Here is a 20,510-nt window from a genome sequence, read left to right as displayed (position 1 = left end):
GATGTTTATAGGACGTTACAATATTGCTGCAGTTAATTAGTAATAGGTACCGTATTCGGTTGCATTTTTCAATTGTAAGTTATTCTAAATTTCTTTTTCTTTTGTTTGTATTTTAATGACAGCGTTTAAATAAATTATGTTTTGCTTAACGTCGAGTTATTTGACCACCTGCGTTGTATCTGGAACACTGCATTTCCCATTCAGCTTTAAAATAAGAAACAGTTCAGATCTAGACTTCTTCAAATATTTTGAGGGGGCCTGGTTTGGTCCCTAACACCAGAGAGCTGGAAAGCCGACCATCTCCAAACGTACTGCTGATCCCACCATTCACACACTGACAAGGATATCTGGTCAGCGTGGGCAAGTTGGACTGAACATACACACTTGTTGTGTGACTCTTTAACTCTTTGACTCCATCCCCTCAAAATACATAACCTGACATTCTGCAACCAACACTTGACCTCTCCCCAGCACCAACACCAGCTCACCGCCTCCAGACGTCTGTCAGACTCGCAGTGCATCACCCTGGACAGATAACTGGGACACAACACAGAACTCCACAACTGGATCCCTAACAAGGCCCCCTCACCAGCCCACTGTGGCACCCAAACCCCATTCCATTGGTACTCAACATCCCCAACACTCACCAGTGAGTTCCCAAACTGCCCCTTGCCCAACCACTGAGGAAGTGCCTTTCTGGGTACCTAACTACACCCCTCCAACCATTCACTCACTCCTTCACCTCACCCAAGGCCGATCTACCCCACCAGCACTAGTAAGGACAGGACACAGAGATACTGGGGAGAATGGGAACTGAACTGTCTGGGGAGGTAACCCCCAGGACAGGTACAACACGATGTTTATACCCCTATCAATGGGATCCTTGGTGACTTCACTGGAGAGTGAAATCGGGAGAGGGTCAAACCTGCATTTCAGCCAATCCCAACAATTCCCAACAGCTCGGAGCAGTTATAATTGTTCCCAATTAACACAGGGTTAGAAATAAATCCAGGAACAGAGAGAATCCTGATATATTTCCAATGTGTTTCAGAAAATCTGAAAAGCAATTGGCTGCATTCCCAACTTGGAAGTCTCATTGCATCAATGGTCATTCTATTGGCTGTTATTGTCGGGATAGTCGGAATAATCATCTGGAAATGGTCACGGAGAGGTAAGAATCAGAGAGAGGGGAATGTAGAACTGAGGGGACAGAGTGAGTGTGGGGGGATCTCCAGTACTGGGAGTACAGGGCACTGTGGGGAATGGAACTGATTGAATTCCCACACACAGATCCACACGTATAAACACGTCTCGTTCCCTGTCTGATCTTCCTTTGGACCAGGTCTAATATTTATCATTAAACCCACTGCACCTAATCAGATCCTCACTGACTGAATATTAATGGAATGGAAGGGATTTTCTGCATCTCCATTAAGTGTAAGGATGGACGGGAGTGTGGGAATGAGGATTTCTGACACAATCCCTGTAAAACCTTCCTTCCTGCCTTGTTTGGGCACCATCACCTTGATAAATTTTGAAGATCTCTCTCCCTTAATGAGTTTGTACAGTTTTGGATGACTTATTACTTTGGTTTGACCCTGGGCGTGTGACTCTGATACCGATCATGTTATTCCAGGCATTTGGTTTGTCTCCAGTCCCACCGTATTTTTAATGTTTTGGAATGATCTCTCTGCCCCATTTAATGGGATTCTGGATCATCCCTTCTCTTGTTATCCAGCTGTTGACACTTTCCTCCCACCATCTGACATTTGTGATCACCTGCAGAGACTCCACTCACCCCATTTGGATGATCTTTTGATCTCTCTGCCCATTGATCTCCCTGCTGATAAATTCGGTGTCTGTGAGATTCTCTCTCACTTCACCTGAGGAAGGGGCTACGCTCAGAAAGCTTGTGATTTCAAACAAACCTGATGGACTGTAACTTGGGGCCGTGTGTGATTTCTGACTGTGTTCACACGAGTCCAATACCAACACCCCCACATCAATCTCCATCCCCTCACTTGTTGTGTTCTCACTCTCTGAGAATGGATTATTCCCCATCCTAATGGACATTTATTTTGTTTCTGCAGGTTCACCAAATGGGACTTACACAACAGCTCCCAGTAAGTGACCGAGGGGACAGAGTGTTGGGAATGATGGATAAGGTAATGGGAGGTGTAGAGTAGATTCCCTACAGTGTGGAAACAGACCCTTCAGCCCAACAAGTCCACACAGACCCTCCAAAGAGTAACCTGCCCAGACCCATTCCCCTACCCTATATTTACCCCTGACTAACACACCTAACACTATGGGCAATGTAACATGGCCAATTCACCTGACCTGCACACCTTTGGATTGTGGGAGGAAACCGGAGCACCCGGAGGAAACCCACACAGACACAGGGAGTATGTGCAAAGTTCGCAAGTCATCCGAAGTGGGAATTGTACCCGGGTCCCTGGTGCTGTGAGGCAACAGTGCTAACCACTGAGCCACCGTGCTGCCCCTATTAGAGTGTAGAGTTATATTTGCCAGGGTGTTGCTCAGGGTGATGGGTCCATCTCCTCACAATGCTGTTTCTCAGCCAACACTCTCTTATCGTCCTGTTTCTCTACTCCATGTCCCCAGTGTCTCTCCTTCGAATTGTCACCCTCCATTCTCTTCCCCCACTGCCCCTCCCTCCACTCACTCACCCTTAATTCCCACTGGGGGGTGCTCGGAGAGTCTGGTTAGTTAGTGCTGAGGGCGATTAAATCCTGGGTCCAGTGAGTGATGGAGAATATCTCACACTGTCTCATTTTATATTTGATATAACTTCTCACATTCTGTTTTTATTTTCTCAGCTTCTGATATCTCTGGTGCAGCTTCTTCATGATTCAGTAAGTGACATGTCAACTTTTCTCTGACTGAAATTTATTCAGATTTATATTCTCTAGATTTATTTGTAGCATTTTCGCATCCCTCCTGACCCTGTTCCACCCTCCCAGACACTGTTCAACCCTGTCAGACTAATTCCCCTCCCCTCCTGACCCTGTCCCACCCTCCCAGACACTGTTAAACCCTGTCAGACTAATTCCCCTCCCCTCCTGACCCTGTCCCACCCACCCAGATACTGTTAAACCCTGTCAGACTAATCACCCTCCCCTCCTGACCCTGTCCCACCGTCCCAGAACACTGTTAAACCCTGTCAGACTAATTCCCTTACCCTCCTGACCCTGTCCAACCCTCCCAGTCACTGTTAAACCCTGTCAGACTAATACCCCTCCCCTCCTGACCCTGTTCCACCCTCCCAGTCACTGTTAAACCCTGTCAGACTAATTCCCCTCCCCTCCTGACCCTGTCCCACCCTCCCAGGCACTGTTAAATCCTATCAGACTAATTCCCCACCCCTGCTGACCCTGTCCCACCCTCCCAGACACTGTGAAACCATGTCAGACTAATCCCCCTCCCCTCCTGACACTGACCCACCCTCCCAGACACTGTTAAACCCTGTCAGACTAATTCCCCTCCACTCCTGACCCTGTCACCCCCTCCCAGTCACTGTTAAACCCTGTCAGACTAATCCCCCTCCCCTCCTGACCCTGTCCCACTCTCCCAGAACACTGTTAAACCCTGTCAGACTAACTCCCCTCCCCTCCTGACCCTGTCCCAACCTCCCAGTCACTGTTAAACACTGTCAGACTAATTCCCCTCCCCTCCTGACCCTGTCCCACACTCCCAGTCACTGTTAAACCCTGTCAGACAAATCCCCTCCCCTCCTGACCCTGTCCCACCCTCCCAGACACTGTTAAACCCTGTCAGACTAATTCCCTTCCCATCCTGACCCTGTCCCTCCCTCCCAGTCACTGTTAAACCCTGTCAGACTAATTCCACTACCCACCTGACCCTGTCCCACCCTCCCAGACACTGTTAAACCCTGTCAGACTAATTCCCCTCGCCTCCTGACCCTGTCCCTCCCTCCCAGTCACTGTTAAACCCTGTCAGACTAATTCCACTACCCACCTGACCCTGTCCCACCCTCCCAGACACTGTTAAACCCTGTCAGACTAATTCCCCTCCCCTCCTGACCCTGTCCCAGCCTCCCAGTCACTGTTAAACCCTGTTAGACTAATTCCACTCCCCTCCTGACCCTGTCCCACCCTCCCAGTCACTGTTAACCCTGTCAGACTAATTCCCCTCCCCTCCTGACCCTGTCCCACCATCCCAGACACTGTTAAAGCCTGTCAGACTAATTCCCCTCCCCTCCTGACCCTGTCCCACCCTCCCAGACACTGTTAAACCCTGTCAGACTAATTCCCCTCCTCTCCTGACCCTGACCCACCCTCCCAGACACTGTTAAACCCTGTCAGACTTATTCCCCTCCCCTCCTGACCCTGACACACCCTCCCAGTTACTGTTATACCCTGTCAGACTAATTCCCCTCCCCTCCTGACCCTGTCCCACCCTCCCAGACACTCTTAAACCCTGCCAGACCAATTCCCCTACCCTCCTGACCCTGTCCAACCCTCCCAGTCACTGTTAAACCCTGTCAGACTAATACCCCTCCCCTCCTGACCCTGTTCCACCCTCCCAGTCACTGTTAAACCCTGTCAGACTAATTCCCCTCCCCTCCTGACCCTGTCCCACCCTCCCAGGCACTGTTAAATCCTGTCAGACTAATTCCCCACCCCTGCTGACCCTGTCCCACCCTCCCAGACACTGTGAAACCATGTCAGACTCATCCCCCTCCCCTCCTGACACTGACCCACCCTCCCAGACACTGTTAAACCCTGTCAGACTAATTCCCCTCCACTCCTGACCCTGTCACCCCCTCCCAGTCACTGTTAAACCCTGTCAGACTAATCCCCCTCCCCTCCTGACCCTGTCCCACTCTCCCAGAACACTGTTAAACCCTGTCAGACTAACTCCCCTCCCCTCCTGACCCTGTCCCAACCTCCCAGTCACTGTTAAACACTGTCAGACTAATTCCCCTCCCCTCCTGACCCTGTCCCACACTCCCAGTCACTGTTAAACCCTGTCAGACAAATCCCCTCCCCTCCTGACCCTGTCCCACCCTCCCAGACACTGTTAAACCCTGTCAGACTAATTCCCTTCCCATCCTGACCCTGTCCCTCCCTCCCAGTCACTGTTAAACCCTGTCAGACTAATTCCCCTCGCCTCCTGACCCTGTCCCTCCCTCCCAGTCACTGTTAAATCCTGTCAGACTAATTCCACTACCCACCTGACCCTGTCCCACCCTCCCAGACACTGTTAAACCCTGTCAGACTAATTCCCCTACCCACCTGACCCTGTCCCTCCCTCCCAGACACTGTTAAACCCTGTCAGACTAATTCCCCTCCCCTCCTGACCCTGTCCCAGCCTCCCAGTCACTGTTAAACCCTGTTAGACTAATTCCCCTCCCCTCCTGACCCTGTCCCACCCTCCCAGTCACTGTTAACCCTGTCAGACTAATTCCCCTCCCCTCCTGACCCTGTCCCAACATCCCAGACACTGGTAAAGCCTGTCAGACTAATTCCCCTCCCCTCCTGACCCTGTCCCACCCTCCCAGACACTGTTAAACCCTGTCAGACTAATTCCCCTCCTCTCCTGACCCTGACCCACCCTCCCAGACACTGTTAAACCCTGTCAGACTTATTCCCCTCCCCTCCTGACCCTGACACACCCTCCCAGTTACTGTTATACCCTGTCAGACTAATTCCCCTCCCCTCCTGACCCTGTCCCACCCTCCCAGACTCTCTTAAACCCTGCCAGACAAATTCCCCTACCCTCCTGACCCTGTCCCACCCTCCCAGACACAGTTAAACCCTGTCAGACTAATTCCCCTCCCCTCCTGACCCTGACCCACCCACCCAGACATTGTTAAACCCTGTCAGACTAATTCGCCTCCCCTCCTGATCCTGTCCAACCCTCCCAGACACTGTTAAACCCTGTCAGACTAATACCCCTCCCCTCCTGATGCTGTCCCACCCTCGCAGTCACTGTTAAACCCTGTCAGACTAATTCCCCTCCCCTCCTGACCCTGCCCCATTCTTCCAGACGCTGTTAAACCCTGTCAGACTAATTCCCCTCCCCTCCTGACCCTGTCCCACCCTCCCAGACACTGTTAAACCCTGTCAGACTAATTCGCCTCCCCTCCTGACCCTGTCCCACCCTCCCAGTCACTGTTAAACCCTGTCAGACTAATTCCCCTCCTCTCCTGACCCTGACCCACCCTCCCAGACACTGTTAAACCCTGTCAGACTAATTCCCCTCCCCTCCTGACCCTGTCCCACCCTCCCAGACACTGTTAAACCCTGTCAGACTAATTCCCCTCCCCTCCTGACCCTGTCACCCCCTCCCAGTCACTGTTAAACCCTGTCAGACTAATCCCCCTCCCCTCCTGACCCTGTCCCACTCTCCCAGAACACTGTTAAACCCTGTCAGACTAACTCCCCTCCCCTCCTGACCCTGTCCCAACCTCCCAATCACTGTTAAACACTGTCAGACTAATTCCCCTCCCCTCCTGACCCTGTCCCACACTCCCAGTCACTGTTAAACCCTGTCAGACAAATCCCCTCCCCTCCTGACCCTGTCCCACCCTCCCAGACACTGTTAAACCCTGTCAGACTAATTCCCTTCCCATCCTGACCCTGTCCCTCCCTCCCAGTCACTGTTAAACCCTGTCAGACTAATTTCCCTCGCCTCCTGACCCTGTCCCGCCCTCCCAGTCACTGTTAAACCCTGTCAGACGAATTCCCCTACCCACCTGACCCTGTCCCTCCCTCCCAGACACTGTTAAACCCTGTCAGACTAATTCCCCTCCCCTCCTGACCCTGTCCCAGCCTCCCAGTCACTGTTAAACCCTGTTAGACTAATTCCCCTCCCCTCCTGACCCTGTCCCAGCCTCCCAGTCACTGTTAACCCTGTCAGACTAATTCCCCTCCCCTCCTGACCCTGTCCCACCCTCCCAGACACTGTTAAACCCTGTCAGACTAATTCCCCTCCTCTCCTGACCCTGACCCACCCTCCCAGACACTGTTAAACCCTGTCAGACTTATTCCCCTCCCCTCCTGACCCTGACACACCCTCCCAGTTACTGTTATACCCTGTCAGACTAATTCCCCTCCCCTCCTGACCCTGTCCCACCCTCCCAGACACTGTTAAAGCCTGTCAGACAAATTCCCCTACCCTCCTGACCCTGTCCCACCCTCCCAGACACTGTTAAACCCTGTCAGACTAATTCCCCTCCCCTCCTGACCCTGACCCACCCTCCCAGACATTGTTAAACCCTGTCAGACTAATACCCCTCCCCTCCTGACCCTGACCCACCCTCCCAGACATTGTTAAACCCTGTCAGACTAATTCGCCTCCCCTCCTGATCCTGTCCAACCCTCCCAGACACTGTTAAACCCTGTCAGACTAATACCCCTCCACTCCTGATGCTGTCCCACCCTTGCAGTCACTGTTAAACCCTGTCAGACTAATTCCCCTCCCCTCCTGACCCTGCCCCATTCTTCCAGACACTGTTAAACCCTGTCAGACTAATTTCCCTCCCCTCCTGACCCTGTCCCACCCTCCCAGTCACTGTTAAACCCTGTCAGACTAATTCCCCTCCTCTCCTGACCCTGACCCACCCTCCCAGACACTGTTAAACCCTGTCAGACTAATTCCCCTCCCCTCCTGACCCTGTCCCACCCTCCCAGACACTGTTAAACCCTGTCAGACTAATTCCCCTCCCCTCCTGACCCTGTCCCACCCTCCCAGTCACTGTTAAATCCTGTCAGACTAATTCCCCCCCCCTCCTGACCCTGTCCCACCCTCCCAGTCACTGTTAAACCCTGTCAGACTAATTCCCCTCCTCTCCTGACACTGACCCACCCTCCCAGACACTGTTAAACCCAGTCAGACTAATTCCCCTCCCCTCCTGACCCTGTCCCACCCTCCCAGACACTGTTAAACTCTGTCAGATTAATTCCCCTCCCCTGCTGACCCTGACCCACCCTCCCAGACACTGTTAAACTCTGTCAGACTAATTCCCCTCCTCTCCTGACCCTGTCCCACCCTCCCAGTCACTGTTAAATCCTGTCAGACTAATTCCCCTCCCCTGCTGACCCTGTCCCACCCTCCCAGACACTGTTAAACCCTGTCAGACTTATTCCCCTCCCCTCCTGACCCTGACCCACCCTCCCAGTCACTGTTATACCCTGTCAGACTAATTTCCCTCCTCTCCTGACCCTGTCCCACCCTCCCAGACACTCTTAAACCCTGTCAGACTTATTCCCCTCCCCTCCTGACCCTGAACCACCCTCCCAGTCACTGTTATACCCTGTCAGACTAATTCCCCTCCTCTCCTGACCCTGTCCCACCCTCCCAGACACTCTTAAACCCTGCCAGACAAATTCCCCTACCCTCCTGACCCTGTCCCACCCTCCCAGACACTCTTAAACCCTGCCAGACAAATTCCCCTACCCTCCTGACCCTGTCCCACCCTCCCAGACACTGTTAAACCCTGTCAGACTAATTCCCCTCCCCTCCTGACCCTGACCCACCCTTCCAGTCACTGTTAAACCCTGTCAGACTAATACCCCTCCCCTCCTGATGCTGTCCCACCCTCCCAGTCACTGTTAAACCCTGTCAGACTAATTCCCCTCCCCTCCTGACCCTGCCCCATTCTTCCAGACACTGTTAAACCCTGTCAGACTAGTTCGCCTCCCCTCCTGACCCTGTCCCACACTCCCAGACACTGTTAAACCCTGTCAGATTAATTCCCCACCTCTCTTGACCCTGACCCACCCTCCCAGTCACTGTTAAACCCTGTCAGACAAATCCCCTCCCCTCCTGACCCTGTCCCACCCTCCCAGACACTGTTAAATCCTGTCAGACTAATTCCCTTCCCATCCTGACCCTGTCCCTCCCTCCCAGTCACTGTTAAACCCTGTAAGACTAATTCCCCTACCCTCCTGACCCTGTCCCTCCCTGCCGGACACTGTTAAACCCTGTCAGACTAATTCCCCTACCCTCCTGACCCTGTCCCACCCTCCCAGTCACTGTTAAACCCTGTTAGACTAATTCCCCTCCCCTCCTGACCCTGTCCCACCCTCCCAGTCACTGTTAAACCCTGTTAGACTAATTCCCCTCCCCTCCTGACCCTGTCCCACCCTCCCAGTCACTGTTAAACCCTGTTAGACTAATTCCCCTCCCCTCCTGACCCTGACCCACCCTCCCAGACACTGTTAAACCCTGTCAGACTAATTCCCCTCCTCTCTTGACCCTGACCCACCCTCCCAGTCACTGTTAAACCCTGTCAGACTAATTCCCCTCCCCTCCTGACCCTGTCCCACCCTCCCAGTCACTGTTAAACCCTGTCATACAAATCCCCTCCCCTCCTGACCCTGTCCCACCCTCCCAGACACTGTTAAACTCTGTCAGACTAATTCCCTTCCCATCCTGACCCTGTCCCTCCCTCCCAGTCACTGTTAAACCCTGTCAGACTCATTCCCCTACCCTCCTGACCCTGTCCCTCCCTGCCGGACACTGTTAAACCCTGTCAGACTAATTCCCCTCCCCTCCTGACCCTGTCCCACCCTCCCAGTCACTGTTAAACCCTGTTAGACTAATTCCCCTCCCCTCCTGACCCTGTCCCACCCTCCTATGCACTGTTGACCCTGTCAGATTAATTCCCCTCCCCTCCTGACCCTGTCCCACCCTCCCAGTCACTGTTAACCCTGTCAGACTAATTCCCCTCCCCTCCTGACCCTGTCCCACCCTCCCAGACACTGTTAAACCCTGTCAGACTAATTCCTCTCCCCTCCTGACCCTGTCCCACCCTCCCAGTCACTGTTAAACCCTGTCAGACTAATTCCCCTCCTCTCCTGACCCTGACCCACCCTCCCAGACACTGTTAAACCCTGTCAGACTAATTCCCCTCCCCTCCTGACCCTGTCCCACCCTCCCAAACACTGTTAAACCCTGTCAGACTAATTCCCCTCCCCTCCTGACCCTGTCCCACCCTCCCAGTCACTGTTAATTCCTGTCAGACTAATTCCCCTCCCCTCCTGACCCTGTCCCACCCTCCCAGTCACTGTTAAACCCTGTCAGACTAATTCCCCTCCTCTCCTGACCCTGACCCACCCTCCCAGACACTGTTAAACCCTGTCAGACTAATTCCCCTCCCCTCCTGACGCTGTCCCATCCTCCCAGACACTGTTAAACCCTGTCAGACTAATTCCCCTCCCCTCCTGACCCTGGCCCACCCTCCCAGACACTCTTAAACCCTGCCAGACAAATTCCCCTACCCTCCTGACCCTGTCCCACCCTCCCAGACACTGTTAAACCCTGTCAGACTAATTCCCCTCCCCTCCTGACCCTGTCACCCCCTCCCAGTCACTGTTAAACCCTGTCAGACTAACTCCCCTCCCCTCCTGACCCTGAAGTATTTGCCTCGTATCTGTCCATTCCTGACCTTGTGGGTTTCCTGGGCCCCACCGCAGGACATTCCTGGAGCTTCATTGCAGAATAACGGGATTCTCCTGTTCCAGTGTGAACATGGACATCATTGTCTATCTTTTCATATCACAGCAGACACACAGAATTACAGCTCATTGTTCACACTGAATTCCTTCAGGACTGAGATCAATTTTTCTGGGAATGTGTTTCCACAGATTGAGCAGTGGATCCCAGATCCCAGGTTTGGATCCTAATTCTTCAAGTGGGACCTTCTCAAGTCGTGTTTCCATCCCGTCTCAGAAATGTGAGCAGTGTCACCGTCAGAGGGATCTTCACAGATGGTTCCTCCCTCACACTTTCTCATCCTCACTCTCTTCAGTGGGTCACTGATTGACCTGAAATGAAGCAACATTCTGAGGGAACTTGGAGACAGTTTTTATATTGAAAGAAATTGATTTTGCATCTGGCGTTAACAAATTTCAACTGTTATGTCAACCTCTGCACATAAATATCAGTTTTACAAATTCGAATTCTTAAATAAATATATAAATATTATACATCTGAGTTATTGTTGAATACTAAAATCTATCACTACTTATCACCATTGTTTAACTACAATCACCAATATGTGTCATTTGTCATCATTAAAAGTTATTTATTGACTTATTAATTTTGATATTTTTATTAATATTTCACAAGAACGATTCTATTCATTTACACAGCAGCAGCTTGTGGCTCTTGGAACCAGCAGATGCTGAGCTTCAATTCAATGTGAACTGGGGGAGTTAAGACCATATCCATCTGCCTCTATTGTAAAATCCAATTCCCAGATGATAACTCCATACCCGTCAACACAATCAGGGAAAGTCCATTCCCAGAGAGTGGGAACACATAAGTGTGAGGGAATGGAGATTGTGTCAGAACCTGATGGAGATTCTGGACATCGCTTCCATTCCATCGATATTCCCTGAGGATGTGTGTGTGTGTGTGTGTGTGGTGGGTTTGATGACCAACATCAGACTTGTACTAAAGGACATAACTGCTAGACTGGGTCTGCAGCAGGTGGTGAGGGAACCAACAAGAGGGAAAAACATACTTGATTCCATCTTTCCAATCTGCCAGCTGCAGGTACAAATGTCCATGACAGTCTCAGTGAGAGTGACCATCGCACTGTCCTTGTGGAGGCAAAGTCCCACTGTCACATTGGGAATAACCTCCATCGTATTGTGTGGTACTATCACTGTGTTAAATGGAACAGACTTGGATCAGATCTAGCAGCTCAAGCCTGGGTATCCATGAGGCACTGTGGGCCACCAACAGCAGCAGAACCATACTCCAGCACAATCTGTAACCTCATGGCCTGGCATAACCCCCACTGAACCATTAACACCAAGCCAGCGGATTAACCCTGGTTCAATGGGGAGTGCAGGAGGGCATCCCAGGAGCAGCACCAGACATACCTGAAGATGAGGTGCCAACCTGGTGAAGCCACCAAACAGGACGACTTGCATGTCACATAACATAAGCAGCAAGTGATAGACAGAGCTAAGTGATCCCACAATCAACGGATCCGATCTCAGCTCTGCAGTCCTGCCACATCCAGCCAACTCACTGGAGGCTCCACAAATATTCCCACTCTCACTGATGAAACAGCCCATTACATCAGTGTGAAAGATAGGCCTGAAGGTTTCACAGCAATCTTCAGTCAGAAGTGTCATCTCAGCCTCCTCCAGTGGTCCCCAGCATTACAGATACCAGTCTTCAGCCAATTCAATTCACTCCACGTGATATCAAGAAACAGTTGAAGACACTGGGTACTACAAAGGCTTCAGGCCCTGACAACATTCAGGCAATAGTACTGAAGGCTTGTGCTCGAGAACTTGCCACTCCCCTATCCAAACTGTTCCAGTCCAGTTACAACACTGGCATCTACCCAACAATGTAGAAAATTGCCCAGGTATATCTTAGACACAAAAAGCAGGACAAACCCAATCTGCCCCATCAGCCTCCTCTCGATCATCAGTAAAGTGATGGAAGGTGTCATTAACAGTGCTATCAAGCAGCACCTGCTCAGCAATAACCTGCTCAGTGACGCCCAGTTTGGGCTCTGCCAGGGCCACTCAGCTCCTGACCTCAATACAGCCTTGGTTCGAACATGGACAAAAGAGCTGAATTCCAGAGGGGAGGTGGGAGTGACAGCCCCTGACATCAAGGCTGCATTCGACCGAGTGTGGCATCATGGAACTCGAGCAGAACTGGAACCAATGGGTATTGGGGGAAATCTCTCCAGTGGATAGAGTCATACCTGACACATAGGAAGGTGGTCTTGGTTGTTGGAGGTCAGTCACCTCAGCTCCAGGAAAGCTCTGCAGGAGTCCCTCAGGGTAATGTCCGAGGCTCAACCGTCATAAGGTCAGAAATGGGGATGCTTGCCAGTGATTGCACAATGTTCAGCACTATTTGCAACTCCTCAGACACTGAAGCAATCCATGTTCAAATGCAACAAGGTCTGGACAATATCCAGGCTTGGGCTGACAAGTGGCAAGTAACATTTGCGCCACACAAATGCCAAGTTATAACCATCACCAATAAGAGACAATCTCACCACCACCCCTTGGCATTCAATGGTGTTACCATCACTGAATCCCTCCACTGTCAACAGCCTGTGAGATATCATTGATCAGACACTCAACAGGCCTCACCACATAAATGCAGTGTCTACAAGAGCAGGTCAGAGGCTAGAGATACTGCAGCAAATAATTCATCTCCTGATTTCCCAAAGCCTGTCCACCAACTACAAGACACAGGTCAGGAGTGTGATGGAATACTCCCTGCTTGCCTGGATGAGTACAGCCATCTCAACACTGTAGAAGCTTGATACCATCCAGGACTTAGCAACCCAACTGATTGGCACTGTATCCACCAACATCCAGTCCCTCCACCACTGACACTCAGTTACAGCAGTGTTTGCTATCTACAGAAATTCATCAAAGATCCTTAAACAGTGCCTTTCAAACCCTGGCTTGGTGGTAATGAGAGACTGGGGGTTGGGTTGAGCCATGAGGTTACAGTTTGTATTGGATGGCAGTTCTGCTGGTGTTGATGACCCACAGTACCTCATGGACACACAGTCTTCATCTGCTCGACCTGTTCACATCCCACAGGAGGGGAGGGGCTTGGGGGTGTGCCATGAGGTTTAATGGGGAAATGTGTTCTCACAAGATGATTATTGGTAGGAGCAGAGTGCAGTGAATGGGCTGTAACCACCCGGCCCCCACTGGGTTCCCTGTACCTGACTCTCACCATCAATCCCTCCCCCCCCCACCCCCCAGCCCCCCCCACCCACACTGGGTTCTCTGTACCTGACTCTCACTATCAATCCCCCCTCATCCCCCCCCCAGACTGAGTTCTCTGTACCTGACTCTCACCATCAATCCCCCCCCCACCCCTCACCCCCACAGTTTGCTCTCTCTAGCCGACTCTTCCCACCAAACCCCATACCAGATTCTCTGTGATTATATGATGCAAATAACTCTGTAAAACTCCTTTTCACAATAGCCCACAGGCCAACCTGACTCTCTGTAATTAATCCACTCCATGTTCCCTCACATTAAACTCTCTGTCAGGTTTAGCTCATTGATCACTGACTGGGTGAAGAATCTCTCTCACTGTAACTGTGTCCTCCTGTTCTGAATCTCTCGGTTTAGTTTAAAACCAATCTCAGATTTCCCTTTTCCAGACTGTTTAATGTTTTATAAATCCCATCAGTTGCTTCCTTGACCCTGGGGGTGAATCTGGGTGTTTCTCTCTCTGCACTCCCCCCTTCCACACTCCCCTCCCCCAGGGTCTGAGTGTCTCCCCTGTGACTGTGTCCTGAATTAGACTCAGTACCAGGAAGAACACCAGTGTCCATGGGATTCCCAGCCAGCCCAGGGTTAGCAGTGATGATACTGACCTGTGACCCATGACCCAGGGTGGCACCATGGCTCAGTGGTTAGCACTTCTGCCTCACAGCCCCAGGGACCTGAGTTTGATTCCAGCCTTGAGCGACTGTGTGTGTGGAGTTTCCCTGAGTCTGCATGGGGTTCCTCCGGGTGCTCCAGTTTCCTGCCACAGTCGAACAGGTGCACCTTGGGTGGATTGGCCATGCTCAATTGCCCACAAAGTCCAGGGATGTGCATGTGGATTAGCTGTGGAAAATGCAGGGTTACGGGATGGAATAGAGTGGTGAGTCTGGATGGGAAAGTCTTGAGAGGGTCGGTGTTGACTCAATGGGCCGAATAGCCTGTTTCCACACTGTAGGGATTCTATAATTCATGAATGGCCTTTAATCTCCCAGTTCCCAGAGACAGAATGGAAAGCTGAATTCTGTACTCATCGGGAGAGACTCAGGAAAAACACAGGGAGGTAAAGGGAAGGATCAGCAACATTCTGGGAATACACTGTCCCTATTCCAATCAGAGACTGGGAATTAAACACTCTGAGGGGAAACAGCTTCTGTTTACAAACTGGAAAAACCAGTAATACAACAATCTTTGGAGACTGCACCCTATTTGTTGAGAAATTTGATCCATTGTTTGATGTGAAGCTGCAGAAGAAGAAAAATGGAACAAGTGCTAAGTGATGACCCGGTCCCAGTGACGGGGAAGCTCCAGCACAGCCAGGCTGAGGTTCAGGCTCTGAGCCAGTAAGGCTGAGGCTGAGAAGAGGCCTCCCCCACCAGCTCAATGAGCATCAGGACAGCACTAGGACCATGGGATCCCCCTCTCACAGTAAACATATGGCTCAGTCCTTCCAACTGGGGGAGGTGATGGTACATCGGGATTGTCCCTGGAGCAGGAATCCAGCAACCCAAGTGGAGCCTCTTCCTCCTACATTGAGTTGTTGAATGATCATGACTGGATGTGGTAGGACAGCAGATCTGATCTGTTGGTTGTGGAATCACTGAGCTCTGTCTCTGCTGCTCCTGTTGTTTCTGCACACCTCGGCCTGTTCTGTAGCTTCACCGAGGAACACCATCATCTGCAAGTTCCCTCAAAGCCACTCACCATCCTGACCATCCATTCCTTCACTGTCACTGGCTCCCAATCTTGGAATTCCGTCCCTCCCTAATGACATTGTGGGTCTGCCTCCAGCACATGGAATGCTCCATGAGGATCACTGGGGAGATGGGCTCTCCCATGACTGCAGGGAACCAGCTGAATCTCCATGTTGGATTCTCTGTGCCAGACTCTCACCATCAACTCCCATACTGGAGCCTCTGGAACTAAACGTCCCACACCACTCTCTGTCATTAATCCACTCCATGAAGACCCCACACCACAGTCTTTGTTTCTCTCTCTGCACTCTCCTCCCTCCCCCAGGGTCTGAGTGTCTCCCCTGTGACTGTGTCCTGAATTAGACTCAGTACCAGGAAGAATACCAGGGTCCATGGGATTCCCAGCCAGCCGAGGGTTAGCAGTGACTGATACTGACCTGTAACCCATGAATGGCCTTAACTCTCGCAGGTCACATTGAACTGACCCTCAACAACTGCTGATACGAGGACCCACAAGGTGGTGAGTGAAAATCTCGTGAAATTATTAGCAATGAATTCAATCAACAATGAACAATTATTTATTGATGTCTAACTACAATTATCAGCATTTACAGTCAGTTTAATGAAATAAATAGGAAACGATTGTTTTCTCATTTGCATATTTGCTTTGTAAAAATTGTAAAAAGAAAATTCCGTATTGGATCCAATTTACATGACACAAAGTGTAAAGTCAGTCACATCCTTTCAGTGCAGTCTGTGGCTCTCTGAGCTGCCTCACTACATTTATAATTGTCGGTTATATTTTACAATATACACATCACGTTCATCAGACAGCTCCCTCAAGGGGTTTATAAGGTCATCAATCTCTTCCTGTAATGTGGTGGGAGGGCTGCAGACAAAGACCTTGCTTCATTCCGCATCTATGGGACTTGAAATCCCTTTACATGAAATGCCCCATTCTGGGTCTCACATATTATTGGTAAATGGGGTTTGGCTCTGAAACGGTTAATGCTGAGGAGTACATTAAGCACTGCCCATTATGATGATGTCACATGGACTTGGGTGAAGAGATCAGCTGTGGATGTTGAAGGGTTGAGACCCAGCATGGATATCTCCCTCATCGTCTGTAAAACAATGTCCCCCTCACTCCCCAACGCCAGTGTATCCTGGATGGAGATGTTACCATGAAGTAAACTCAGTCCTGTTTAAAACAAGAGCCTGTTCTCATTAGCTTCTCGTGTGGTTTTCCTCAACTAACCACTTGACCAACCAAGTCCTGGAGATTCCAACCAGGAAAGAGGATGGTCATATTTAATCTCTCAGATGGAACTGGAGGAGCTGTGGGGAGTATCATACTATACCTGTCTGAAAAGTCAATGGTTCATGGTGTCAATCCCTTCAAACAGCTGTGGAAGTGTTCTTGAAGAGCTCGTGGTTAATGAGATCTGGGTACCACTCTGTGGTAGACTGGAATTTTACCTTCCTAACATCTCCATCATTGCACAATGAAGGACCAATGCCATCCAGATAATGAACCATCACTGGGTATCTTTATCTAACACTGTATCTATATCTGTGTGTGTATCTCCATCTGTATGTTGTGTGTGGGTGCAAACAGATGTCTCTGCCTTTGTACTTATCCCCATCCGTGTATATCTTTCTACACTCCTGAGTGAGCTGTGTATGAGTGCACACTGACATATCTAACACTGACCTATATCTGTCCATCTCCCTTTCATTCTCTGCCTTTTCTCTCTCACTCTGTGCAATCCATCTACTGACAGGATCCTGCTCTCTGTCTGTGAAATGTGCATCATGTATTCAGACCATATTATGATCTGGAATCACTTTCCCCTGAGCTACCTGACACTGCCAATGGAGATCAGGTGGTTAAACAAGATCCTGACACTAAAGTCCATCTAAAAGCTGAGCTACCAGCTATCGATACTCGGACCATGAATCACGGTGACAATGTTCAGCTCATGTGGTTCCAGTGTCTGAGGATCCAATCCTGAAGATGGTCTTTTCTGAGTAAGTTCAGAGTGAACAGTAAGATTATAATGTCCGTTTAAAAGTGACTCTGACACAAAGCAACACAGATGTTTGTCATTGGGAACAAGTTGTTGAAGATGAGAAAGGGTGAGAGAAACCAGCCCTGAAGATCCCTTCAACTGTGAGAGCCATCACCTTGCTGACACTGGATGGAGTCACTCCTGGGGAAAGTCTCACCTGAAGAATCAGGATTCTGACCTAGTGGATCTGGGATCCACTGTTCAATTTGTGGAAGCACATTCCCAAGAAAAATCTATCTCAATCATTGGATAAAAACCGGTTATAGAGTCATGGAGATGTACAGCACAGAAACAGACAGTTCGGTCCAACACATCCAAGCTGACCAGTTATCTTGACATCATCCAGTCCCACTTGTCAGCACCCGGCCCATATCCCTCCAAACCCTTCCTGTTCATTTAACCTTCCTGATGCCTTTTAAATGCAATTGTACCAGCCTCCACTACTTCCTCCGCCAGCTCATTCCATACACGTAACATACTCCATGTGAAAACGTTGCACTTGAGATCTCTTTTATATCTTTCCCCTCTCACCCTAAACCTATGCCCTCTAGTTCTGGACTCCTCCAGCCCATGTCTATTTATCCTATCCATGCCCCTCATAATTTTGTAAACCTCTATAAGGTCACCCCTCAGCCTCCGACGCTTCAGGGAAAACAGCCCGAGGCTGTTCAGCCTCTCCCTATAGCTCAAGTCCTCCAACCCTGGTAACATCCTTATACATCTTTTCTGAAGCCTTTCAAGTTTCACAACATCTTTCTGAAAGGAAGGAGACCATCATTGTATGCAATATTGCAAAAGTGCCCTAACCAATGTCCTGCAAAGCTGCAACATGACCTCCCAACTTCCGTACTCAATATTCTGACCAATAAAGGAAAGCATACCAAACGCCCTCTTTACTATCCTATCTACCTGTAACTCTACTTTCAAGAAGCTATGAACCTGCACTCCAAGGTCTCTTTGTTCAGCAACACTCCCTGGGACCTTACCATTCAGTGTATACGTCCTGCCAAGATTTGCTTTCCCAAAATGCAGCACCTCACATTTATCTGAATTAAACACCATCTGCTACTCCTCAGCCCTCTTTTTGTCCACTGTATGGAAAGCTCCCCATTACCCTTTCCTTTCACAGCTTATCGGGCCATCTGTCCAATGATATGCCGGAAGAACATGACTTGGATTTTTGTGAACTCACTGTTCACCAGGTTTAGCACCAAGCACGCCTTCTGAAGTTGATGAAACAATTCTGAGAGATACTCCAAATGATCCTTCCACATGTGTCTGAAAATGACAAGATCATCCAAGTACACCACACAATCGAACAATCCCAAAATGGCCTTCTTAGTTAGTCTTCAAAATATGGTATTTTTCGTGTCAAAAGACATCACTTTGAACTGGTAAAGGCTGCTCGCTGTCATATAAGCCACAATTGCCTTCACTCTTTCAGTTAAAGTCACCTGCCAGTATCCTCTGAGTAGTTCAAGCTGAGAAATGTAAGTTGCTTGTCCCACCTTCTCAATATAATCTTTCAATCTTGGCATAGGGGACAAAGCAGGTTCCATCACTGCATTGTATTTTCGATAGTCCACACAAAATTGTTGGGTACCATCTGGTTTTGGTACCATCACTATGCGTGAGCTCCATTCACTGCAACTCATTCAATTATGTCATCGCTGAGCATGTTTTCAAACTCTTTTGGAACTTTTACAAATTTGAGAATATTAAGTCTACAAGAATGCTTCTTCAGTGGAAAAGCATTTCCTACATTTCCACCATGAGCAATTACTTGACTACTTCCTGGCTTATTCTCACATACAGCTATATCTTTATGTGATTGCAATCAGACTTTCAGGTCAGTTTGATTTTCCTCTGGAAGGGAACTCAGTAATTTAGTGCAAATTTCCTCATTGTCCAATTTAATTTGAGGAAAATCAAATTCAGACTCATTTGGATTTGGGCCTTCCCTGTGAGTTGTAACAAGTATCCATTCTCATCTCACTTTTCTTCCTTCTCAAACACCTTCTGAGCAAATTCCCACCCAGATTCCTTTCGACCTGACATTCTTATCAAATAATTCCCCTCACTCAATTTCCTTTTGATTCTATAAAGCCAACTAACCCTTGCCTTTTAATGTTCACCTCCCACTGACAGGAACACTATCACCTTATCCCCATTAGCAAAACTACACATGTCTGAGCACTTATTTGCTTCCTGAATCACTACGTGGTGTGCTGGGTTTACACACTGTTCAGCCAACTCACCCACTCTATTTAATTTCTCCCTAATATTTATCATGTTGTCCTAATACTTAGTCTCTTCAATATTGACTCTTCAATATCTCCTGAATTAATTTAAATGGTCCCCCCACCTCATGTCCGAATACAAATTCAAATTTAGCTGATTTATTAGGTACATCCCAAATTGACAAAAATATACAAATACAATTTTGTTCTCCCAGTTGTGATGACACTGTGGCATTAAGTGATGGATTTTACCCTGGTTTTTATTTGAAGAGAGATTTTAAGGCAGAGGTAGTGAGCAGTCCAGCTGAGCCGTGAGAGTAAACAGCTTGTGAGGCCTTGGGGTTTTTATAAGTTGGAATAATAGAAGCAGCCTGAATGACCCTGTGGGGTCAAGCTCCCACAGAACCAGGATTTTTTTATACCTTTCAACAGTTGCTGTTGGGTTTTGAAGACGTGGAATCTATTTATCCTTCTCTCAGTTACAGCCAAAAGCTGGGGGTTCTCCTCCTGTTATTGCAGTTGGATGTGAGACAGTCTGTTTTCTGAATTTACAATTTGCCAAGAATATATTTATGGGATATTACTCTATTGGAACAGTTAATTACTAATAGTTATTGCTTCAATTATTCTGTTATGTTTTTAATAGAGTTGTTATTTTGTTGTATTTTGACTACAGTGGGGGAATAAAGTGTGTTCTGCTTTAAATCCGGTAGATGGACCAATCAAATTGCATCTGGA

At 49.3% G+C, this 20,510-nt stretch overlaps 2 protein-coding genes and 1 long non-coding RNA gene across 3 annotated transcripts in view; 2 read left to right on the top strand and 1 right to left on the bottom strand.

Moving 5' to 3' along the window:
• The window catches only part of LOC122546109 (class I histocompatibility antigen, F10 alpha chain-like), a 34,326-nt gene extending 32,195 nt beyond the window's left edge, over positions 1-2,131 (top strand). Inside the window, exons 4-5 of the mRNA XM_087979041.1 lie at positions 1,052-1,171; positions 2,091-2,131. Coding sequence (XP_087835167.1) covers positions 1,052-1,171; positions 2,091-2,131 — 161 coding nt within the window. The remainder of the gene's footprint in view (positions 1-1,051; positions 1,172-2,090) is intronic.
• The window catches only part of LOC148140874 (class I histocompatibility antigen, F10 alpha chain-like), a 275,899-nt gene that overhangs the window by 167,361 nt on the left and 88,028 nt on the right, over positions 1-20,510 (bottom strand). The window lies entirely within an intron of this gene.
• LOC148140877 (uncharacterized) lies at positions 2,841-11,088 on the top strand. Its single transcript, XR_015753098.1, has 2 exons — positions 2,841-2,876; positions 10,638-11,088. It is a non-coding gene; the product is annotated as an uncharacterized LOC148140877 (long non-coding RNA).

This window comes from Chiloscyllium plagiosum, unplaced genomic scaffold (genome assembly GCF_037043375.1).
Source record: "Chiloscyllium plagiosum isolate Xiang-an unplaced genomic scaffold, Cpla_swu_hap1 HiC_scaffold_35, whole genome shotgun sequence".
Taxonomy (NCBI): Eukaryota; Metazoa; Chordata; class Chondrichthyes; order Orectolobiformes; family Hemiscylliidae; genus Chiloscyllium; species Chiloscyllium plagiosum.
This window is presented reverse-complemented; position numbering and strand designations above follow the sequence as displayed.